Below are 26,082 nucleotides of genomic sequence, written 5' to 3'. Positions count from 1 at the left end.
AGGAGAAATAAAATAGTCCTGTAATTTCGCAACAAGTCGAAGCATACTCGCCATTGTTTCTCTCAAGAACAATAAACTTTGTCTAATCGACCAACACTTTATACGGTCTTTTTACGACGTGCTGCTCTCAGTAGTAGGACGTTTTCGTTGCTAAGCGAATCTACTCGATCGAGAATACTCTCTTTCGGGATACGTTGTCGCTATCTCTGGGTATCTTGCGCTATCCGATGATCGTCCTTAACCTGAAGGACCCCCTATCCCCGTGTCCGCTATGCCGCCTGTAACGCCAATTAGCCAGATGTCGTCCAATTTCGCTGACTATCTGCGAAAAAAACTGTCACCAGCCCATTGTCCTGCTGCTCGAATACAGTTTGATATTGTTAAACGGCTACCTTATCTTGATGTCTTAGGTGGTGTAATAACGTTGCTCACCAAACTAATAATACTGTCAGGTAGCTTACTAGGAAATTCTGCGTTTCCATTCATTTGGTGGTGACATCCATACCATGCAAATGTAACACAGCACAATTGTAGCTCCTTCCTAATTTCGCAACTCATAACCAGCCGCAGTGCATGTAATATGCATCCGTGAATGGCTATGAAGGAATATATACTAGATATGCATTACGATATCATGATGCACCATGTAGCTAGGCTTCTCTTTGTTAGATACGCATAGCACAGAGACGGTATCTATGGTAACGAACATTGTCATGACGACTGGATCAAGGTTTTGGCATCAAATGGCAAAGACAAGAAAGACATAGTGGCTCTAAGAAATAGCCACCTTCAGCGTAGTGCAGCCATCAACATCCCTAGCCAACAATGATCGTTATTTAGGCCTAAGGCACGGACAAGTAGGTATCTTTATCAAAGCTATTGATTCTGCACGCACTCACGAGCGGGTCTCCAGCAAAAGGATTGAGTAGTAAAAGTAGCACAGCAAGTCAAAATGCTATTGCAACAGACACAGTCTGACACAAAGCCAATCAGACGCTGTGTTACTTCCTCGGCGTCTGTACGCGTGATGTGAATGATACTTGTGAAAACCAAAAAAAAACAGGATGTTGGCTCGTAGCCTCCGAGCAATTTTTTTCCTTTCGATTATTTTTGCGAACAGAATTACGCGCGAACACAGAAATTAAAACAAAGGAAGGTGAAAAACGCGTTCCAAAGTGTGATAAAGCGCGTTGTGATCGTGCTACTGTCGGCTACGTTATAAAAGATCTGCCATTGTTTCCTGCGTTGTTAGCACGGACCTGTGGATGGGGGTGCGGGTATTATTACCTAATTTAGTTTTTTGTTCTTTAATGGGTCCCAACCCTATTCTGAGTCTAATTTTGGACTTTTTATTATTCAACGACAAAGAAAAAAAAATAAACTGATCTAATCCAGCTTTACAGGAGCATAGACTTACTGTCCTCTAGTATTTACGAAAAATATTTGAAGTCTCGATATTATTTTTTTGGTTATTTAATACCCATTTTAACTTTCCTTGATTATGAAGAAGTTCTTTAAGTCCAATTTTGGACTATTATAAATTGTATATTAGTTGGTTTAAAATACAGGCTAATTGCCACTTGCTACATATCCAAGATGTACTGCTCGAGCTTATATAAACTATATGTATAACAGGTTGCTATATGTTACAAATGACGAGATATTAACGTTTTGCAAACACCATGTAAAAATTCATTGATTTTTTTTTCTGTATGCCCGACCATACGTAATTTACTATATACGCTGTCAGTTCCACAAATACATCTCAAAGAAGATCGTATTGAGCAGCCATTATAGGTACAAAGCCTTTTTAAGCGATCGGTTCCAGCACCTTCTTTGGTTAAACCAATTGTTTTGCTTTATGCTTAAGTCCTGTTTGCCGTACAACGTTTGTTATGTCTTGAAGGCTCCGAACTACATCGTCGTCAGTTTTCATTCCGAAAGATTGTGCATGTTGCAATAGTGTCTGTGCAAGACAAGTCCGAAAACTGGTATGTAGTGTATTTTTTGTGTCATTTGCGAAATATTTGAATGCTGAATACGCGTTAGCCTCGGCTATAGCCAGAAAAAAAGCTAAGCATCGCATCTCCCAACGGTACGTCTTCATTACATCATGGAACGAGACTAAATAATTCCTCCGGTAATTAGCAATATCGACTGCACCTAATACAAGGGCTTTAAATAAGTAGACTCGTCATTCTTTACGAATTTCTCTACTCTATATATTCATACGCACCCTTGTGTGCTTCATATTCATCAGATACTTTAGGACGACGCATCGTTTCAACGGTACCAGTGTCCTTTAAGTATCGCTTAATTTCTTTGTCGCTTTTAGTTGTAGTGCTGCAGTTCGCGATAACCATTTTCGGTTTGATATCACGTAAAGCTGCTACATAGACTTCGTCACTAGTTGATTGCATGCAGATGCTATCGCCAAATTCTTCTCCCATCGCTTGGATCGGATCTTGCTGTGGCATGCCCACTGGATAATAGCGCCGCTTCTTCACTTGCATTATTGAATATAACCCATTATCACTTTTCATCGTACGGACCATATTTGGAGAGCCAAAAAGCGAATCGGCAATTATCGTTCGCCCAGAATGAAACCAAGGTTGCGTTAATCGTGATACTGTAGCCACCAACTTCTTCTCGTATTTATTTTCAAATTGCCTTTGAACCCATTTGTCGCCAGTCATGTCAAGACGTATAATACAGCAAGTATTCGTGTCTGCCGTAGTCTTGTACTCCTGGCCGATAGGATGTGGCTTTCGAGGTATTTTGATCAAGTTCGGCATTCCAGCGCCTAGCCATTGGTTCATTGATTCATCCACACAGAGATACTGGCCTGGTATCAGCGCTTCTGCTAAGTTATCGTTGTAAGCTTGCAGAAACCCTCGTATTTGATACAATGGATCATCATTTCTCCTTGAACATGACAAGCACAAATATATTAGTTAGCCAAATAAAGTTGGAGCATCATCTATAGTGAATGTACCTTGCAACATCCGGTTTAGTGAAGATATGCATTCGTGTTATTTCCTTGAACCGGTCTTTGGCCATGTAATCAGAGAAGCTCATTGTTAGTTGGAACGGAAAACTTCCTTGGTGCCAATAGGCGTCATGATCGTCGATGCGTACGGTCGTCATAATTATAAAAAGTGCAATCCAGATGAGATATTCAGAATAGGTGATGTCATGGAAACGAGTCAAGTTGGAACGCGCGTTTTCATTAATGGCAGCTATCACAACATTTTTGATGTATGATTCAGGAAGAAACCGTAGAAAGTATCGTGCAGGTGATGCTGTTTCTTTTTCGTGCAAATTTAACATCTTTTTTTTTCTCTATATGAAGATACAGGGTTGACGACACGGGTATCGATATCCACCTCTTTAATTTGCCAGCAAAGATCTGCTTCTGCATTTTCAGGCGCCTCATTCTCTGAATCGTCGTCGACCGCGTCATCCAAAAAATCGTGTGAGACATCATCTTCTTGCTGATGGCTATTACTGCTCCCTGGAGGTCTTGTGTTTGTTGCTGGCTGTCTTGTTGCAGTCCTAGGTTTCACACCTTCGTAACGTATGCTTGTTGCCGCGATGACGCATGGTTCATCTGGCAGTATATCCAGTACAACGGCCCATGCTGGTTTTCCTTCGATATCTGACGCCGACCTTACAATTTTCCCCTTAGAGCGATAACCGGGAGAGTCGACTGGTGCTATCCTTCCAATCCGCTGGTACACTGTTGTTTTCTGTAAAAAGCGCGGTGCTATAGATATAGGTGCGTTGTCTTTAAGATATAGTGAAGCTCTTGGCATTTTAAACCATTGGATTGCAGTAAGAGGCAGCATATTGCGGTGTTTCAGGAATAACGCTAAGTAAAATAAATACATGAGTTGGAAAGAACCCAATAGTTTAAACCGGTATATGCATGCCAACCTTACTTCTCGACGCCAAAAACAATGCATGAACAAAAACTACACGCGTGAGATTGCCCAACAGTTTCGAAAAAAGTCCAAAATTGGACTCAAAGTCCAATTTTGGACTCCGTCTTTATAATCCATTAAAGAAAAACAAAGGGCGGAATCTGAACGTGTGCCTGTGGTAAACACCTGATTACACTGCCTATAAAGACATCATCAGACTAAGATAAGCGGTTAAACTTCAAAGCGTACACAGCAATTACCGCGACACGCAGCTAAGCACTGTAGCATATAAACAACCCATCCGAATTGTGTAAAGCAAGGAAACATTATACTTGGATGATCCACTTATGCGAGCAGTAGCAGTACGATTGTCAGTAAATCATGGATGTGAAAGATTTTACAGTGTACGGCTATAACCCGATATGGACTGACGCGATATGAGGTATAGGCGTATGTCGTTTGTATTTTCTTGGTAAAGAATGGATGTCTTGCCGCGGATATCTTATCAGCAGGATGACTGGGCGTGTATATGTACAGTATTTGATATGGTTAGCGCAAAGTTCCAGTCAGGGATCAAAGGGTCTTTGTACAGGGCTCGGGTCAATCTTGTTTATATTGAAAAAGATGTTTGTTTTGGGTTTGTACCGCGTCGATATTGACCGTTGAACGATATTTTTGGAAATAATGGTATATTCGCGCAAGGCGTTGATAGGATACACATCAGTTTTTGATTTGGAGTAAATATGTGCTAAATGTCGTAGTTAACGTCTTCACTAAAATCAGTGAGACATTGTAGGTAGTCTCGGCCGTTGTGATGTGGTGTAACAAAAATAAAAAACGCTCTCTTATAGAAGCTATACCCACGGCAATTATCGATTGCCTATCCCTCAATCCCGCATTGATGGATGTGGCTAGCTTAAAGTAGATTGTCAAGAGCAGCATGGCTGTTTCAACATAGTATGCGCGTCCTCCTGGAACTACTATAAATCTATACAAACTGCTTTTTCAGGTTGATATTGTTGCCACCTCCATCCGCAGCAGCGACACAAAGTCAATCTGACGTTGTGTTACTTCCTCGGCGTATGTGTGGGTGATGTATTATTCATGTGAAAAAAAAACAGGATGTTGGCTCGTAGCCTCCGAGCAATTTTTTTCCCTTTCGTTGTGATCGTGTTACTATCGCTACGATACAAAAGATCTGTGCATTGTTAGAACGGACCTGTAAATGGGGGGAGTATTTTTCCTTTCGCAGATAAAAACGGTTTGCGCGAGCTGAACACAATTTTGAGTTTTTCTCTTACTCTCACAACATATTTCTTTTCCTTGCCCTCGATCCGGTGTGCATTCTACAATCTTTGTCAAAAACAAGAACAAATTACGAACTCAACATGTCAACTAGCACCCCCACTACTACAACATCTCGGTCGGTCCTCTGCAATGTATATAAATACATCGGTGAAGATCTTTGGTACGATCAAGGAACTGGTTTTTGTGTCTACAAAACGGTACACGAAGACAATGGCGACGAACACGACGAAATACTTGTCGAAGATTTGATAGATCAGTCCCGCCTTTTGATATCGCAGGTTTCTGAACACAAAGATTATGAGCAACTTGAAGGTATAGATATACAAAGTACGGGGCGATTTGATGACTGGAACCACCATGACTGAATTTGATCTTGATTTGTAAAAAATGGTGCATTTAGAAACTAAGATTCTTTGGACTGAGGATACAGGAGCAAATATACTAGCACTGAGTTTTTTATCGCGCGAGGATTGTGACTATATATGGCACGTTATCGGGATAGAGAGAGGGAAAGAGGGAAAGGAAGAATGTAAAAAGAGTGTGCGAGCGTATGTGGGTCAGTGATGTACAAGAAGCTTATTTTTATCGCCCAAATGATTACAGGAACATGTTAATAAGAGAACGATGTGACACTGCCACCGATAATCGCCCCAGAACAGGTACGGAACAATTGCAACAACAACAGCAACGGCAGCAAAAGTCGTGAAGAAAGTGAAATCTCGTGTGTCTAAACATGTCGTTCTATCTGTCTCTTGTACAATGGTCAATCAAACAAAAAAAGCTGTTGGTGAGATGACGGAAACTGGCAATCGAACACCACCGATGAAGAACGATTCCCAAGACGTAGCTACGCTTCCCATGCCTGAACTATCCAACTTGGACGAGATCACAAGTATTCTTAGCAGTGCAAGAACAATACAAGATAAGGATCGGCTAGCATCGTTTATTGTACTAGAAGTAAGTACTTTTATTTTGTGGATTGGTTGCAGGGTGCTGCTGGGTGCAATGTATGTAACCTTTTAATTGACTTGTTATATCGGAAGAATTACATTGATAAGCTGTTATCCGTATTTGAATCATGCGAAGATCTGGAAAGCAAAGAAGATCTGCATAAGCTGTACACTATCATGAGATCTATCAGTAAGTTTCCTTTGTTCTAAGCCTTGTATCGTTCGTGGCGGCAACAACAACATCATTAGTTTAATACATGCTGACCTTATGTACTTTTTATGATGTAGTTTTGTTGAATGACGAAGTCATTATTGAGCTCGTAGTTCGTGATGAGTATATAATGGAGGTTTTGGGCATACTTGAATGTAAGCTTTGACAGTCCCCTGGTCTTTCATTGTTGTGCTCTGTATGTATAGACGTGTGGCTGAGCTTAACCTGTCTTGTCATGTGCATACGTTATTAGATGATCCGCAGATACCAGATAAGAAGGCAACACATCGAAGAAATCTAGCAAAACTCTCCCAAATGAAACCAGTACGTGTTGTATATCCAAGCAGTCAAATAGTTCCCAACAAGAGAAGAGAAACACAGCATAAACCCTTTCTATACTTCTCAATCACTTTTTAGATCGTCCCAATTCATGATGAATGGGTCAATTCCAAGATACAGCAAACTTTGCGGCTACAATATCTCAACGATGTCATTTTGTGCAACACTACCGACGACTCAGAAAAATCAACCCTGCGCTCGCTGATAAATTTCAACAACCTTGCTCTTGTCAATTATTTTAAAGACGAAGAGAACCAGGAGTATTTGCACGAGCTGTTTTATATTTTTAGAGACGAGAAGTCGAGCGATGAAATGAAGAAGGAAGCTTCCAAGTTCGTAATACAGCTCTGGATTATGGCAAAGGAGGATCAGACCGCTGCGCGTGCAGCTCTAGCCAGGTTCGTTTTTTGTTTGTGCGTTCAAACGATTGATTTTATCTTACCTTTACTTCTTAGAACGCTGGCCAAACATGGCATTTTCGATATGTTTCCGTTTGCCCTGTGTGCAGATGATGAGCTTTTGCGTACCCATGCTGCAAACGTCCTTGATTCCATTGTAAAGCTTGACGTATGCCTTTTACGTAAATACACCATTGAACAAACGAGAACAAAAAACGCTGAAGATACTACCTTGGGCACGGTCCTTAAGCGATTTGCACTCGATAACACGGATCCCGGTCTAAAGATACAATACGCAGAAATTATCAAGGCGTCGATGAACTTGGGCAATGGCAAATTGGTGGTAACAAGATAGTGGCCTACTTGACCCGAAAAGAACGTTTCAGGAGCTTTGTAAACTCATCTACAATGCTACTAAATCTATCTTAAATGCTTAGATGCTACGTAAACAAGATTTTGATACTCAAATGTATCTCACTGTATTCTACGAAAGTTATTGTAACCTACTACTGCGTCCGTTTGAACAAGTAGATGTCAAACCGATCAAGCTAGATGGTAAGTTCTTATCTACTACTTGTCAATTATCAGTAGAGAAGCAGGATAGTTATCAAAAACTTATCGTGACGGAATGGTTACTAGGTCCAATAGAAGAACTCAAACTCACTCCAGATCAGTCAGATATATGCTTATACCTATGCGACCTCATTTGCTTGGCTATACGACAACACAGCTTCCTTAGCAGAATTTTAATACGTTCCACCGACTGTTTTGTCAAAATTGCACAACTGTATCGATGCAAACAATCTCACCTGAAGCTTGGTAAGGAAAAGAGGAAGAGGATACAGCGGCAAAAAAAAAAACGTTGTCAATGTGAAATCCAACGACTCACACGTTTATTTGATTAAATAGCGGCGTTGCGCGTATTCCGCACTTGTATCGGCCTAAGCGACAAGTTTACCCGACTTCTTATAAAATTCAATGTATTCGAACCGACAATACGAGTGCTTTTGGATACTGATGGCCGCTACAATGCGCTCAACTCTGCGTGTCTTGAGATGTTGGAGTATATAAGAAGAGTAAGTCCAGTAGTGGGGCAGCAAATTTAGCTTTTCAGTGTGTATATCCTCTCATACCACGCTCTTGCAAATGACACAAATCGAATCATGTCTTATTTTTTGGTAACACAGGAAAACATCAAATTATTGGTCGAACACTTAATAACAAACTACGGTTCGGTGCTGGACACCATCAGCTATGTAACGACCTGCGAAATGTTACGGTTACGACACGAGCAAAATATCGAGCCAAATGACTCAAATGAAGCTGGAGATGAGGCAGCAAGGTGAGTCGACTCTGTGTTCAACATTAACATAGTACTGAAGCGTGATGCATTGTTGGTTGCTAACGAAGGCAATGAAACTTTACTATGGCAACATAAACAGAGATAACTTGTTACGTGGCAATGGTCAAGACGCTAGTGCAATAGATGATGCAGCGGCCGAAGAAGAGTATTTTAATAACCAATCGTCGGACGAAGAAGAGGATCAGCCAAACAAAGCATTAGCAGAAAGCGCATCGCCGAATGCAACGTCTTCAATTGAACCATCAAGAGGAGGACCGCTTGTCAATTATAATGATTCAGATTCATCAGACGAGGAGATGGATAATAATGAAGAAGAACAACAAACAATAGCGGTATCGTCATCATCATCATCACCGTCATCTGGTGATAAGCGCCGCCGGTCATTCTCACCCGATCACAATAAAGACAGCAACAGCAACAACATTGACACTAATAACAATGAGAGCACACTTACTACAGCTGAAATCGAAGAATCGGTGGTATCGAAATCAAAATCGCCGTCTCCTTCGCCACCTACAGCACTTGGCACAACAGCAACAACAGAAGAACAGCAAGCAGAACGTGCATTGTCACCACCACCTTTACCCAAACGACGCATGGATGATGAGGATGACGAGGACGACGTCTTAGCAGCACGTGCGGGGGGAGAAAACAAGAGAAGGAAACGCACACCGTCACCATTGGCATCACCGCCATCTGGTGATAAGCACCGCCGGTCATTCTCACCCGATCACAATAAAGACAGCAACAGCAACAATATTGACACTAATAATAATGAGAGCACACTTACTACAGCTGAAATCGAAGAATCGGTGGTATCGAAATCAAAATCGCCGTCTCCTTCGCCACCTACAGCACTTAGCACAACAGCAACAACAGAAGAACAGCAAGCAGAACGTGCATTGTCACCACCACCTTTACCCAAACGACGCATGGATGATGAGGATGACGAGGACGACGTCTTAGCAGCACGTGCGGGGGGAGAAAACAAGAGAAGGAAACGCACACCGTCACCGTTGGCATCACCGCCATCTGGTGATAAGCACCGCCGGTCATTCTCACCCGATCACAATAAAGACAGCAACAGCAACAATATTGACACTAATAATAATGAGAGCACACTTACTACAGCCGAAATCGATGAATCGGCGGTATCGAAATCAAAATCGCCGTCTCCTTCGCCACCTACAGCACTTGGCACAACAGCTACAACAACAACAGAAGAACAGCAAGCAGAACGTGCATTGTCACCACCACCTTTACCCAAACGACGCATGGATGATGAGGATGACGAGGACGACGTCTTAGCAGCACGTGCGGGGGGAGAAAACAAGAGAAGGAAACGCACACCGTCACCGTTGGCATCACCGCCATCTGGTGATAAGCACCGCCGGTCATTCTCACCCGATCACAATAAAGACAGCAACAGCAACAATATTGACACTAATAATAATGAGAGCACACTTACTACAGCCGAAATCGATGAATCGGCGGTATCGAAATCAAAATCGCCGTCTCCTTCGCCACCTACAGCACTTGGCACAACAGCAACAACAAAAGAACAGCAAGCAGAACGTGCATTGTCACCACCACCTTTACCCAAACGACGCATGGATGATGAGGATGACGAGGACGACGTCTTAGTAGCACGTGCGGGGGGAGAAACAAGAGAAGGAAACGCACACCGTCACCATTGGCATCATCAAAAGCGTCTCCAAAAAAGATCATCATCAAACCTCAAATCCGAAAACTGCGGTCAAACAGTAAATGAAAAGACTCCTTGTTGAAAAAAGAACTTTGTACATATAACAATAAAAAAGAGAATATCCACGTTGCGACAATAACGTGTAAGATGATGTTGAAGGATCGTGTATTGACGTTGCACAATCTTTCTCGAGCGGGTGCTGTGGGAAGAGAGGCCACATGCGTGTGCGATAGGACAATATGTCCTAACCCACAGACATCCCAAAATTCTATGTTATCATTAGCAGAGAATCTTACTCAGGCATTATGCATTTTCTAATATTTGCTCATCTCGAAACGCTGTAATAGCAGAAATGAGGAACGTCCTACATGAGGCACGTGGTAGAACGACACTTTCATTTACTGTACTGTGTTTCCAGCAAGTAATGTCAATAGCGAGTGAAAACTAATGTCGTCTGGCTTGCTTAGAAATCATGTCGCACGACTGGACAACAATTTTATTCACTTTGCAGTCCAACATGAGTGTACACTTTTTGTATGATGGCCAAGGAAATGTCGTTGATGAGCATGGCAATCCTGAACCAGACCAGCAACAATATGTTTCTTTTTCTAGACGTGCAACAACGCAAAGTCACGTGCATATAAGATACGAGAGGTGAGGAGAAGGAACTAGGTAGCGTTGGACTAGTTTGCGATAGAAGGGAGGTTTTTCTTGGGTGCGGGTTAACAAAAGAGAATGGATTTGCGCGATAATGTTATCGGGAACGAAGGGAGAGTTGTTTAGAACAAAGCGCCAGTGGGCGTTCCAAAGACAACTTAATATACAACTGAAAATGAAAGATAACGTTGTGTACAGCAGACTCTGTAACAGGTTGTAATAAGAGGTCGGGCCACACGGAGCACCAAATCGACCATTTCCGAGGGCATTGGTACAGGAAATGAGACAAATCATCTTCGAATTGGACAAGTAGCGGTGGTGAATTTCGAAGGCATAATCGAATGTAGACTTTTTCGGCTTGAGATCTTGTTGTGAAGCGCTCGATACCAGACATTTCTTGCCGTTGGCGATATCTTCAAACGCCAGAAGGTATTTAATTGTCTAGGCGATAAGAGCGTGTGTTCTCGGGCTTTGACGTAGACCAGACTTGTCAATGATGGCTTGCCTGAATTCTTTTGCTGTGATCGTGTTCAACAGCAACAATTTATTGTGTATGATAATCAATCGCCTTGCAATCGGAGTATATGTAAAAGGCAGCATTCTCGGAATCTTCCCAAAGCAAGCCAATGGAGTTATATAAGCTAGGTGATGAGGACACGCGTGTGAGAAAAGTGGCTGAAAAGCGCCAATATGTTGGGTACACTGCTAAGATAAGGCTCGTTTTTTAAGCTGAAAATTGACAAGTGTTTGAGTGCATATCCTACAGCAAAGCAGTGGAGATCAATTTTCGTACTGCACAGAGATGGTTAAGCAATATAATGAGCGGCCCGATAGTATTTTTGAGAATGGAGATAAGCAAGGCCGTAAACCGATTTAGGCTTTGATGATGATCCCTCTGCTACAGTCAGCGAAGTAGCTTCTGTGGCTGCCACATGTCTTGGTGAACAAACTGTATTGGCCGCGAGGAATGCTGCATAAACAAAGTGTCGCTACTTACTGATAAAGGCTTTCTACAAAGATCCTTGTTCGCGTAGAGTTGTGGACATGCACAGGGACATAAACTTTCAAAGCAACAATAAGTGATTAAGTAATGGAATAATTAAGCTAATATATACGATTGATATACAAGGTCCTTTTATATAATATCACGACGATACGAGTGCTTCGTGTGCAAAAAGTCATTAGGCGCCCATAATGAAAATATCCTGCCGCAACTTCTGGAGCAGCTAACAGCAGAGTTTCCGGCCGTTCTGACTTACCGATGCGCTGTATCAAAAGAATTATTCGACATACTGCGACCTTGCATGCAACATGCTATGAAAATCGAAAATTTTCATGACATGTTACAAGAGCTTCATACCAAACAACATATCCGACTTCATATCTTATATACTCTAAATCAACTGGATCATCAGCAAAATCAGCGTACTTTGGTCGAGACATGGAATGCGACCAAAACATATGCAGAATTTTCGACATTTAACAATCCTCAAGGCTACGCCGGCTATATCCCATCCATTCCGTATTTCCGCTTAATTTACAACGCTGTTCTGGATGTACTACGCCCGTTTCTGGATAAGCAAATGGCAGCAGTCGATGGCGAGATATTCAAGGGTAATCATACCTTCAAGTTCATCAAAAAAATTGCTAAAATGGGCGACGCACCGACCTTTGTGGCCTTATACACAGTATGTAACGAATATGAAGAAGCTGCTAGTCCCGACAAAATCTCTATCGCACATGAAGACTCCCCTTGAAGAAATGAGGAAGACATACACCCAATATGGCTTTTTAACCGCCTCGTTTGTTCTTCACTGGCAATGTGCGAGGGGATAAGACGCTTTTGTTGAAAACGATCAAATTAATAAACGACGGACCAAAGCAAACACAACAATCTGCAAGTCAACCTGTTAAAAATCAAGCACCTTTCCTACGACTACCAAACAACATCAAAACCCACTATGTTCGAGACGCTATAGAAGCAAACGACGTGATAAACCGAAACATTATGGAAGACTCTAAAACGAATACTATTGTCATCGGCATGGATTGTGAATGGAATTACCCTCCTCCGGGAAAAGTGGCAACGGTGCAGGTAGCATACAAGGTATAACAAGTTATTATCATAGCAGCATCTGTATAACCGTATGCTCACTCGGTAATCTGATTAACTCTGCTTTAGAACGATGTTTTTATACTACCAATACACCAGTTTGACAGTGTACCAGCATCACTCTGTGCTCTTCTCCGGTCTCCCAAAGTACTGAAAGCTGGCCGTCACGTAGGTGATGACATGAAAAAGCTCCATCGTGATTACTTTTTATCATGTAACGAAAATACGGCACTGGAGCTTGGCAAATTTTTTCGTAGGCGTGGCTTTGTCGACAATGGAGGAGTGTCGTTATCTGTGTTAGCAGAAGCAGTGCTAGGCGCCCCATTGGAGAAGAATATTAGGAAGAGCGATTGGGAGGCACGAGATCTTTCGCCAACTCAAATATATTATGCAGCGCTGGATACTTGGGCATCACTTGCTATATACACAAAACTTGCCCCGTTTCTTACCGTTGGTAAAGCCATACCGTGGCCCGTACCACAAGGAGCTTTTGTTGCAATATCCTCGGCTAGCCTATGGTCACGTCCGATTGCTTATGGGGAGTTAGTTTAATATGTAAGCTTTTTATGAGAAAAGCTCGCAAATATACAACTATTTATTTGTTACTAGCATATGCGGATAGCACGATAGTACAAATAAATAATGTCGCCATCCCCGGTGCAATAATCAGTATATATGAGAAGACTTTAGCCGATTTCGGTCAACCACCGTTTGCAATCACATTACCTACGTCCATGCTACGATTCGAAAAGAAATCGCTGTGCCAGCAACAGCACTATAATACATGTAGCTCAACAGATGCAGAAACGCCATGTATCACCATGAATTCGAACTCGCCTAATGATGCTTTGGACGAAGACGACGGAAACTCGGAAGAGCTGTCATCATCTGATGAAGAAGCGGACGACGTTTGCAACAATCAAATTACATCGACAACTCCACTGATTGCTGACTCTCCACAGACCGACATAGCCAGCTTTGAAGCACAGCAATATAGCTCGCACCAAAGCAACCAAAATCCATCAAGAGTCTTAAAAGATATATATCATTTCATGGCATTGATTAAAGTGCCCAAGCGCCACATGCTAGCAAAGGAGTTCAGCCGCCGACTACGGGATGCAATCTTCGTTGTGGATCCTCGACAGACGAAAAGTGGAGGAATACCTAGCAAAACAAGGACTTACTTGGACATACATGCTCAACAGCAATCCTTCTTGGATTTTGCGAAGGGTAAAACGTTTTGTGCCACCACCAAACGAACTCGGGCCGTTTGTTTAGAACCTTTTCACAGAGTATGGCAACCTCATCTGCACAAGGACAGGACGAAGATTATTTGACAGCGATGCTCGCCATCAAGCTCAAAATATGCTCAAGGCGATTTATGAAGGCCAAATTTCAGACCATCCTGATGTGCCGATGTATTTCAGAATTGGATACGCCAAGAAAGCAGGCTTACCACTATATCGCTGTTGCCGCGATACCAACTCTCTCGAGGGAGGGGTTCATGAAAACATTATGCGCGCTATTGGTTATAGTGGAGCTGGACCCCCCATGGCCCATTTTTTTTGGCTGAATATCGTCTTCGATATAATATCAGAGTAAGAAGCATATGGAGAAAGTCGTTTTATTATATTGTATTACTTACTCACTTGTAAAGAGTTTTTAATTTAAAAAAAGGTTGGCACCATGAATCGCTATCAGCGTCTGCAAAAAAGTCTTGGACCCCAGGCTCGCCGAGGCACTATCGTATCTTGGAGTGAAACTTGGCATTGTTACAACAAGTGGTACTATTGTGGAACACGGCGCAGGCATCCTCACGCCAGGCTTACATTTGAAGGCATCTGATGGAACTTTTGGTATATCGAGAATGGCAGCTGACGTTGCAGAGGAGCTTAGTATACACTTAGCGACGGCGGTAACGCAGCAGCGACACGACCAACATTTACCTATGGTACGTCCACAGGCTCTTGACATAAGCATCAACATAATGCTACCATCCGGCTCGACAGCAAATCCAAAAAACAAACGATATGTGTTTCTCGCTGACAAGCAAGGTGTTAAATACGCTGTAACGCCGATCCATACCCAAGAAGAATTCATCAAGTTCAACAACATCATACCGAAAGAAAGTAATAATGCATCACAATGGGTAGACCTGGCTAAAAAGTGGAATACATGCATCTTGAGGGAAGCTGATGGATCAACGATATTATTATAAGACACCAGACCATCTAGAGTTACATTTTGAGCGCTGAAGACGAAAGGAAAATGACAAGTGCAAGTGCTGCAATCAGTAATGGTGTTTGCGATACAATGAGAGAAGATCTTCAATTACCGAGTAGAGGGCAAAAAATCTATGCTACCTGCTAATACCCCGTCACGTTCACCATTTGCGATTACACCTTCCTTAACAGCACAGCTATACCAGCCGTCATCCCAGCAGCGGCAACTGCTCAGACAACAGCAACAGTATCAATATCTGCAACGACTATACAAATCTATTTACCCTATGCAGCAAGAAGAATAGCGCCTGCACTAGCATCGTCAAGTATATATAAGAACCCTTGTCCCGTGTTAATGTTAATATCCCCAAAAAAAAGAGCACGACGAAAAACCATTACAAGGGAAACTCCACAATACTGTGTACATCCCTAGCTACATAAACAGCAACTATTACCGTGACTCTACTTAAATAATACTACAGAAAGCATTGTAACTTCAATTATTTTTTCTCACAGTTAACCTTTGCTACCTTGATCATCACAAGAGCGCGGCTTTATAAAAGCGCAATGCCTTGACCTAAAAAAATAGTAATTGTTCCCTAGAAATATTACCATGATAGTGTTACCCCGGGAACCACCCATAACAAATAAACCAAACATACAAAAGAACCACACACCAAGCGGCAATCAGAATACAATACGTAACTACCGCAGCAACCGCAGCAACTCTACAACTCTCTTGCACCCCCAAATTATCAAAAGGAACAACTATAAATAGAACGAACCCTTTACTTTGTAAAGATTCGATGAACAGCTTGTTGAATAAGAGCATTACTGCAGCATCCGCAGTAACAACAACTACCGCAGCATCCGCAGTAACAGCAAGTTACCGCAGCATTGGCGTTGCGCAGCAACCGCAGCAACTGCAGCATGAATTATCTTAGACATTATTAAATAGCCAGAAAGATATAAATACCCCATCATTTTTATTTGAATAAAGACATTGAATTTCTACCTCCCACTTTTGACTTAACTTTTCAAGTGTTGTTTTCAATCACTCAAGACCTAAACACGGCTTGTTTTATCTTACATATTGTTTATTGCTCATAACTGAAGCTAAATAAACTCTTCTATTAAGACCAGACGTAACATTCCTGCTCTTATTTCTCATTTACTTGGACAGACGTAACATTCCTGATCCTTATTCCTCATTCATTTTGGACAGACGTAACATCCCTGATCCTCATTTCTACTCACTGAGCTTAATCAAGACAACAGCTCCCTACTATTTACAACCTTGGACATAACCGATACACATTTTTACCTTACTTTACACTCATATCACTTCACAACCCGTCTGTAATAAACGATATTATTACTGGTGCTCACTACAAAACATACACATAAACCGTTACGCAACTACCTGGAATACCCCAAATTCACCGTAACACTATCTTCTTCTGAATTAATCCTGCTGTTATTGTTGTTGTGGTGCCTCCTGTTGTTGTTGTGCTGTTGTAGGTACTGGTGGCTATGGTGAGTTCAATGTAGATGTCTGTGATGGTCATGATACTGCTGCTTCGTTCTTCGGTATCAGTGGTTGTTGTTGTATTCTCATTAGCAGTAGTATCGAAATTGCTGTTGCTGTTACTGTTTTTATTAAGATCAGGTGACGATGATCGGCGCTGCTCAGCCATTTCAGAAAACAGTTCACAGAAGTTTAAAGCATGTATCAATTACTGTTATACATATTAATAATTTTTATATTAACTTTAACTTTTCCCTTATCTAATACAATTTTAAAATTATTACTGATGTAAATTACTCATATTTTTTCCTTTCTACTAAATTGTTATTAGATCTTGATATTTTTGATATTTATATTTTTATTTTAAGATGAAATATTTTAACTTTATAATTACCAAAAGTATAATAATTTAATACACTTCTTCAGCTTTTATTATTTGTTATATAATTTATATTTTCAATCAAAAAACATTTAACCATTATATGATGATAAATAATATACATTTCACCTTTTTTATTATTTCAATTTTAAGATATTTTCTATGTTTTTATGTATTTTTAAAATCTGTAAACGATCTTAGGATAACTCCCTAACAGCAGAAGAAGAACTACAACAGTAAGCAGAATACGCACTGTCACTACTACGTTTTCCCAAACGACGCAATGCGGACAAGGGTGACGAAGACGATGTATTAACAGCAAGTGCTGGGAGAGCTGAGAAGAGGAGAAAACGCACGCCGTCACCGTTGCCATCATCGAAAGCATCTCCAGAAAAGACCATAATCAATCCTAGCAATCAAATATCGACTGAAGAAGATGATCAGCCAAATATGACATTGACTGAAAGCAAACATCGAGTACAACGCCGTCAGTTGAGCATCCAAGAGCAGGACCATTTGTCAACAATAATGGCTCAGATTCGTCAGACGAAGAGACGCATAATAATGGAGAACAGATAACAACAACAACATCAGCATCACTGCTATCCGGTGACGAGCACCGCCATTAATCCTCACCTGATCATAACAGAAACAGCAACGACAACAGCAATTTTGATACTACTGCTAATGAGAATACAACTACAGGCACTAATACCGAAGAAGCAGCAGTATCACGATCTTCGCCAGCATCAACATTGAAATCATCATTGGCACCAGTGCCCACAACAACACTTGGCACAACAACAGCAGAAGAAGAAGAAGAACAGCAAGCATTGTCACCGCCACCTTTGCTCAAACGACGCAATGCGGACGAGAATGATGAAAACGATGAATTAGCAGCACGCGCTGGGAGAGTTGAGAAGAGGAGGAAACGCACACCGTCACCGCTGCCATCATCATCGAAAGCGTCTTCGAATGCCTTTTCGCGTCCGCGTTGTTCATACTGACCCCCTCTTCACAAGACATGTGTCATTTGTTATTGTTGCTGTTACTATGTTGTCCTGAATATCATGAATAGTACATAATCCTTCAATATTAGAAAGGGGTACCACTATTATCTACCATGGCTGTTCATACTGGTGGTACATATGATATGTAGAAAAGTGCTTGCAACATCATCAATAGGAGACAGGAAAGAAGGAGTACTGTAATGTATCGTGAAGATTTAGCACCATTTATAAAATTAACGCGTGATGTAGTATTATGCTTAGCCAAGATGCGCTCGACTTATAGGCGATTCTACTACAAACTCTTTATTTTTGTAGAGAAAATTGAAGGTTATTATGCGTGTGATGATCATAGCAACCTCCTATCACATTTTCACTCCCTTAATTCTACTGCTACCTTCTGCCCTCCTAAGCACATTAATACATGCCCAAGACAAAGCCAGCATGGTGTGTGTCATCGTGTTTATAGTAGTAGCAGTAGCACAATTAAGTTTTCTCTTAACTTTAGCACCGAGGTACCCCCTTATTTTATGCCGATCACCCATGTTAGCAAAAGAGAGGAAAAAACGTGGGATCTGCACATCAAAAGGGATATTACCAGCTACAATGCATGATTCAGCAGAAAAACTTAAAATAATTGGAAAGGGTAAAGTTGAATGCAAATGATGATGGTAAGAAAAGTTATTATTATGCTGGTGTTGGTGTTGTTGTTGCCCTTTTCAAATGATGAGCTGGATGCACAAAAAAGTAAACAAAGAAGATAGGAAAACACGCATACAAGTATAAGAAGAATAGTTCGAATGATGATGAAGTTTTTTTAAAAGAAATAAGTGAGAATGGTTGTGTGCGTGTGTGTGTACGTGTGAGTGTACGTGTTGTGAGTAAGAAGATAAGGGGAGACAAATAGACAGAAAGTATGATGGATGATATTAGAGAAGGGGTTATCAAAATAATGTGGAGTGTGCGTGTGTGTGTTTGGAGAAGAAGTAGATGCGCATGTGGATAAGTGACTCTTTTTCGTTCCCCACTTATTCGTTAAGGGTATCTCAGGTTAAGAGAGAGGAAGGGAGTAAAGACTTCACTCTCTCTCCCTCAATACGCTCACTCTGTCACGCACACACACACACACCAGCAAGTAATTACGATTAACGATTATTAATAATAACATTTAGTAAGGTGGTGGTGGACCGTAGCCGGCATTTCCTCTAATAAAGTAAACACACAAATTAGAATAAGCTATTAGCCAAATGCTATACTCCTCGTCCTCGACAATTGGCCCCCCTCCCTCTCCACAAAATTACAACCCCCCGCCCCGCATCCCATACTATAATCCATAAGATAATAATTAAAACGTACTCTCGATCTCGCTTCAACATGCCAACTTCCCGCCGTAATGCATTAACTTCATTTTCCATCTCATAGTCGCGACGTTTGAGCAAAGAGATATATTCAACAGCTATACACACAAACACACACACAAGAATACCATCATTAGCCTATATCCTTGTTATATAACAGACACAATTTCAAAACTTGACTTTACCCTTGCTCAATATCTCCCATTTACTTGTCTTGAGATTCTTCTCCACCGGGAGTGAGTCACGCAACTCATCGAATAACTCCTTCATTTCCTTTCGCCGTTTACGTTCTGCCAATTTATGGCTTACACGGAGCTCAGGACTGCGCGAGTAAGGTGTCTCGCCTTTATGAGCCATGGCTGACTTGTCATCTTCAATGGCGCCATGATGATGGTGATGGGGAGGATGAGCGTGGTGGTGCTGTCCTGCTGCTGGTGCTGCTGCCCCGCTGCTTGCATAGCTGTTGTGATATCCTCCTTCGTGTTGCATCGCGTCATGATGTCGATGCATACTGCTGCCCGGGTGGTTATGTTGAACGTGATGGTGATGGCTGCCCTGCATCCCCACCACAGGCATAGAAGCACGTCTGGCTAGTACTGGCCCTGATTCGGCTCCTTCATCCATAAGAATTGACCGGCGTCGGTGATGAAGCAAGGGCCCGCCTCCTCCTCCGCCAGTGGTACTGTTACTATTGCTGTTACTACTGCTACCATTTGTTGTTGTGGTTGTTGCATAAGGATGCCCAGCAGAAGACCGCTGAAGATATTGATAATGGTGATCGTTGCCTGACGACGAAGCATATCGGCTGCCGTGGCGAGGGTATCTTTGTTGTTGTTGAGCGTCACTCAAAGAAGAAGCTGTTGCTGCTGTCGATGAAGACGACTGTGAATGATCAAATGACGAAGGGATATTGCCAGAATTGGGTGGACTTGAAGGTGCTGAGTACGGGCCATGGTTTGGTGTTTCTGGAATCGTAGCAGGAAATCGGAATGCTTTTCAACGTAACAAAAGAACCCATCAGTAAATGTTTTCCTTATCTCCATACTGTGCCCTCTTTCTTTTGTAATCATGCAAATGTACCTCGATATTTTGAGCTTGACCCAAGACGATTGTTGGGTGGGACCTCAGCTGTGGCTATGGAATGGCGCCTTTGGAATGGATCGTAGGCTTGTTGTGATGTCTGTGCTACTCCAGGATGGGGCAGCGAGTCTCGTCGAGCAGACAGATAATCTGACTCGTGGGCGAGCCCCCTCTTTGCAAATGGGGATGGAGAAGGGGAACGCGATGAGTAGTCGTAGTCGGTGACGACCGTGGCCATCGAGCCTCGTCGACTCGCACTGGCTGAAGACGTGGGCAACGGCAGGTTGTTTAGATCTGTGATTGACGGGCGACGAAAATCCAACGGTGGTGCTGTATTACTGCTGCTGCTACTTCCGTTGTTGTTGTTGTTGTTGTTGTTGTTGTTGTTGTTGCTGTTATGGAGCATGGGGTCAGTGACCGATCCTCTCCGTGGATATGATTCGTAGTAGGATTGCTGAGTAGATTGTTGATGTTGTTGTTGCTGCGAGCCAGGTTCCAACGGCAAAAATCCTCGTCCAGGCATATCATGCGCAGGTGACATGGCCCTAGGACTTGCCGTCGTCGTCGGGCCTCGTTGGTTGTGGTGGTGGTGGTGTTGAGGTGGCGAAGGCACCGACGAAACGCTCATATCCGACATTCTATGTCGAAGGTACTCATCCGACATGTGGTTATTGTTATACTGTTGTTGCTGTTGCGAAGAGGGTGAGGAAGCACGAGGGATGGGTGAACATGGCTGCGCATTGGTAATAGACGGCAAAAGCGGCTTTGTTATAGAGTCTAGAAACAATATTAATCAGCCTCCATGGAAGAATTCTTAAAAGAGAAAAGGTTTCCATGACAATTAAACAGAGCAAAAAGTCTATTTTTTAAGCACCTTGATCATTATGGTGCAAAGGTTCTCTTGAATTCGAGGATTCGTATGGTTCGTCAATTTGCATCTTGTCTACTGAACTGGGTTCGTCCCCAACAGCAGTAGACGGGGCGGAGGAGGAGGAGGAGGACTTGGAGGTCGGGTGATCGTCGACATGCAGCAGCAGCTCTCGAGCAGACGGCAGCATGCGGCGTGAATCTTCAGGATGCGCAGTGTCCATAAGATGAGACGATTATGATAAGCGAACAATAGCAGTAAGAGGATGTATTTGGTTCAGGAAAAAGAAGGAGAGAAGAGAGAGAGAGAGAGGAAAGACGACGACGAAGTTTTGGGTCACCGAGTTTTCCGAACAGGGACAGCAAAAAAAAATATTGGGTGGGTCGCAATTTAAGGGGGCGAAACAGCTACAAAAGCTTTCTTTTTCCATGCTGAGATGTGGGAATCGTACCTCTGTGCTTTCCCCTCACGCTTCAGTTACTCACTCACTCACTCACTCACTCATTCACACACACAAACCACATACTGGACCTCCCCCCCCCCCGAGGAAATACTCTCCCTGCTCATAAAGCAAAATGCACGAGGTTCCCATTCATGCAAAATGGCTTCTGCTACTGCTATTGCTATTACCAAGTAGTACTGTCTGTTATCATTATTGTTATTGCATGTTATCACATAGGTCTGTGTCCTATTTCCATAGTAATCACGGTGCAGAAACTCACAGCCTTCCACCATGGATTCCATACGCTCATGCTAATAACAGACCCCTTCCATCCTATATTTCCCCTTTTTCTTTCTTTCGTCTTCTTCTTCTTCTTCATACACTTGGTCTCCTCTGCATCCTATTGCATTCTTCATCATCTACCCATCCACCCATTCTTTATTCGACTGCTCTTACTCCTTGAGCACGCGGACATATTCCACCGCTTTGTTTAAGGCCGCGCCTGTTGTATTGTCTGTTGTGTGCCTGGATTTACTGACAACCATCTCTTAAAAACGTTGCGTTTACTAACAGTTGAGAGCTGTTGTTAATTATTTCTCTTATATATCTGGTATCGTGTAGTGTGCAGCTGAACAACACAACTTGATATGTAAAGTTAATATTCGAACAACCATATGCTCAACTATGATACGGCCGTCGTAGTATATAACATTGACGTGGGAAGCCAAACACGGTTACAAACAAAACCTACTCCTCCTGTTTATATGCTCAAGGAACGTCAATGCGTATCGTTCAGTGATGAATGCTTCAGCATGCCATGTGCCAACAATGTCATTCCAAAGGTAGAATTTACTCCTTAGATTGTTAAATTATTGGCTCTCTCTCTCTTTAAAAGTTTTAAAAAAGTTGCCTTGATTTGAGATAACAATAACAACAAGCACGGGATCCATTCTCAACGAGTCATATGCACAAATGTCCTGCATGAATTTACGAAAACGTGCAGCAAAAGAATAATTAAGAGAGACGAATACGCACTTTCCTTTCCTGTATTCACTTGCTATTTTTGTCACCATCGCTACTTTTGGTTTTTTCAAATCTTTTCAAGACTTTGAGTGGTGGGATCATCGGTAGTTGTAAGCACCAAAACTCAAAAATAGAAAACCCATACATATTCTATAATGTGATGGGCCGTCTCTTATTGCACAGCAGCTTAGAATGATCATGTAGGGTCCAAAGGAAAAGGGGACTGACTGCAGGTCCAACGACAAACTAACAACAGCTACCACTAGAACTCTTCTCCTGTGATGCAACGTCCTGCATAAGTTTGAACAATAATGTATCATAGCGTTATCTACCGACTTGCTTTCTCTAATTTCTGGCTCATCGTCATCAAATAAGTAGTGCAAATAATAGACAGAAATACACTCTCCTGGCAACAATGTAATTTTGGAAACGTGTCGCTGCTCGTTTCAAAGACAACTGCACATGGTAACAGAGTACCACATGGTGCTTGGTGGATTGATGCGACTGCACAGATCGACGTTGATGGTTAGAATGATTGGCGCAGACACAGACGTATATTGCTCAAGCTAAAGGTACAAATCCGGCGTCATCATCCATCCCCATCCATAGTGTTGGCTACTGTAGTATGGAGCCGTAGTAGCAGTATATCATCGCAGTTCTTTCATGTAATTCGTGTATGCAACAAGTATTTACACATGTTTCAAAAATCATAAAGAACATGTGTGTTTGTCTCTAGTTGTGCGTACCAAAAATCATCATGACGGATCAGCCTTGCACACAACAACAGCTTATTTTCAGCTAAATCATTGCAGGGATCGTGACTTGCCATACTTGGCGAATCTCTACGATCGTCTTTTGCTTTGTTGTCGTGTTACTCACGTCCTTTTTAAACACCACTCCTAGAGTTTCATTATATAGCCCACTATCTATACCTATCTTTTAATACTTTTGAATAATAAACTGCTTATCGCTGTTTGATTATTAAAATAAATTATCAGATCCATCGTATGAATATCTTTTAGCATAATGCGATCGGCGAGCATTTTATGCAAGTAGATTGTGGTTTGCATTTACCCACTCTCTATTGTTGCTACTTTAGCACGTGGCATCCTCATTGTGCTCATCCTCGTGCTTATTTGCTGTTGTGTAGGACCAAGGTAAATAAGCTCCTAATTCGTTGTTATGAGAGGCAAAAAGGAAATGCTTGACATAAAAAGAAGAGTTATACGTGGCGTCGGAAAGTAAAAAGCTTTGATCAACGTGTACTGTATTTTTATTAGTAAATTTTTTTTTCATCCAAGACTTAGTGGCCTTGCGGAAGTGGTCGCTTCATCCTTACGGTACAATTAGGAGGAAGCGAATGATACTGTAACTGAGAAACACCCGTAAAAACAAGTCAGGATTGAGACGAAACAGTGATACTAGATTGGTCTACTACATATTGCTTCAGATTAGTAAACGAAACACTTTTTTGCTCTTGACAGAGAGATGTAAAGGTAATATTATGTGAGCGGTACGGCTCTGCTCAAGGGACAAAGGTTAACAATCAACAAGCGGTAAGACCGCCTAAAGTACGAACAAGTTTATCTAAGAATATCGGAATAATGGAGCTCTCATATGAATGCTGGACTGCTTACATTCTAGACACACACATATCCCATACTAGGTATCAGAGTTCCAAACGTTTGGTTTTCTGCAGCATAAAACACGTTCTGCTCTACTCTATACAAAGTTTTCTGTGCGTGGGACTTGAGGGGGACACTGCTGGGCACTCGTTCAAGCAAAGTAAGACATGCTGTTTCTCCTTCAGTAAAGGTATCTTCTTCAGCAACACAACAAGTATATATATATACTTTTTAATAATACTTGTTGCCGGTTCTTCCGCACTACCTGTTTATTTTTTGAATGTGTGTGGTTTTTATGGGAAGAAGAAAAATAAGGAGCCGTTGATTTTGGTGGTGTTGATGATGTGCAAGGCCAAGTTGTAGATAGACAAAAGGGATTGTGTGTACTATACACAATGTTGGTGTCAATTGCAATATCCCTTTCATCTATTATCGTTGCCTACTGTATAGCTCTCGTTAGCCCCGCTTAAGCTGGTGACACACTTTATAGGTTATGCATACACACCTATCTTCTCTCATTAAAAGAGGTAATAGTAGCAGTAGTCCACAGCATGAATATAAATGCGACAAATCCGCTGATCAGCTATTATTAAGTACGGCTAGTAATGTCTGCGACAGTCTGATACATAGGAGGCTTGACCACCTGCTCTGTGTATATGACAATGACATGGCACGCAACATACGACGTTGGTATCGCTATACAGTATGCTCTTGTCGTCAAATGTTTCAAAATGTTGTGTGTGTTTACATAACTTTTTATGTTTCTGTATCCTCTTTCTCTCTCTCTCTCTCTCACACTGTCTATGCCTGTACTCCAGCCTGGGGAGAAAAAAAGAATAAACATAAACAATGAAGGCGCAAGGTTTTGTGGCCCCGTCTTCATTGTGTCGATAACAAGAGGAGACATCATTGGAGACAAGGGAGGATGGATCGCTTAAATATTCTTCATGAATGCTACCACATACATAGTACCAGTGGGTTCGTATCAAGTAAAGAGCAGTAGTAATGAATCTGATGATAATGAGCTGTTATGATATTAACAGCAGCCTATCCGCCCCTCGTACCCTTTTGCACATACACATGTAATGTACTATACTATACTGAACAGCAGCAGAGCAGCAAGACGAACATAGCACGCAATGTATACACTAGTGCACCGTGAAACACAATGGCAGAAGGAGGAGAACTGTGAAAGAACAGGGGGTTGGGGGGCGGACGCGGGCAGTAGCGGCAGGAAAGTTATGGAGGTGTGGAGGAACAGTCAAAGTGTGATCATCATTTATAACGGGCCCATATGGCCCGCCTATTTACTTTTTACCGCTGCTGCCGGTGAATGTGAAATACATATACCTGGAGTCTAACCTTCCCCGCCCCTTTTACACGCTGCCCAACTCTTGTCGATGTACAGTAGTACTCTCCCCACGGTGCGCCCGGGCTGCATTGCCATGCAAGCGCACATGTATATTAAATAGGACGCCGCGTGTTTCTTTATGTGCATACCGCGTTACATGCTATCCACGTCAGCATGTCTAATAACAGATAGCGCACTCACCACACACGCTTGTCAATCATTTTCAAATCGA

General features: G+C 42.1%; 4 protein-coding genes across 4 annotated transcripts; 2 read left to right on the top strand and 2 right to left on the bottom strand.

Moving 5' to 3' along the window:
* Positions 1-5,311: 5,311 nt before the first annotated feature.
* Positions 5,312-10,357, top strand: BDB00DRAFT_860364 (component of IIS longevity pathway SMK-1-domain-containing protein; the record flags this gene model as incomplete). The annotated part of the gene is made up of 15 exons (XM_053125992.1): positions 5,312-5,543; positions 5,632-5,779; positions 5,835-5,890; positions 6,013-6,188; positions 6,275-6,371; positions 6,470-6,547; positions 6,646-6,716; positions 6,810-7,129; positions 7,187-7,472; positions 7,567-7,684; positions 7,769-7,948; positions 8,039-8,205; positions 8,317-8,471; positions 8,572-9,115; positions 10,162-10,357. The coding sequence occupies 15 exons, from the start codon at positions 5,312-5,314 to the stop codon at positions 10,261-10,263; spliced, it is 2,730 nt and encodes a 909-aa protein (XP_052972718.1). The 3' UTR covers positions 10,264-10,357.
* A 6,173-nt stretch (positions 10,358-16,530) lies between these two features.
* Positions 16,531-16,911, bottom strand: BDB00DRAFT_934240 (uncharacterized protein; the record flags this gene model as incomplete). The annotated part of the gene is made up of 2 exons (XM_053129146.1): positions 16,633-16,911; positions 16,531-16,546 (listed from the first exon to the last, which is right to left on the bottom strand). The coding sequence occupies exons 1-2, from the start codon at positions 16,884-16,886 to the stop codon at positions 16,531-16,533; spliced, it is 270 nt and encodes an 89-aa protein (XP_052972717.1). The 5' UTR covers positions 16,887-16,911.
* A 635-nt stretch (positions 16,912-17,546) lies between these two features.
* Positions 17,547-18,103, top strand: BDB00DRAFT_879687 (uncharacterized protein; the record flags this gene model as incomplete). Its single annotated transcript, XM_053127900.1, has 2 exons — positions 17,547-17,614; positions 17,746-18,103. 2 exons carry the CDS (start codon positions 17,547-17,549, stop codon positions 18,101-18,103), a joined length of 426 nt encoding a protein of 141 aa, XP_052972716.1.
* A 1,168-nt stretch (positions 18,104-19,271) lies between these two features.
* Positions 19,272-20,779, bottom strand: BDB00DRAFT_793444 (uncharacterized protein; the record flags this gene model as incomplete). Its single annotated transcript, XM_053121206.1, has 4 exons — positions 19,272-19,308; positions 19,460-19,559; positions 19,647-20,453; positions 20,542-20,779. The coding sequence occupies 4 exons, from the start codon at positions 20,777-20,779 to the stop codon at positions 19,272-19,274; spliced, it is 1,182 nt and encodes a 393-aa protein (XP_052972715.1).
* Between the last annotated feature and the right edge of the window lie 5,303 nt (positions 20,780-26,082).

Source organism: Zychaea mexicana, assembly GCF_025766255.1.
Source record: "Zychaea mexicana strain RSA 1403 chromosome Unknown BDB00scaffold_186, whole genome shotgun sequence".
Taxonomy (NCBI): domain Eukaryota; kingdom Fungi; phylum Mucoromycota; class Mucoromycetes; order Mucorales; family Lichtheimiaceae; genus Zychaea; species Zychaea mexicana.
This window is presented reverse-complemented; position numbering and strand designations above follow the sequence as displayed.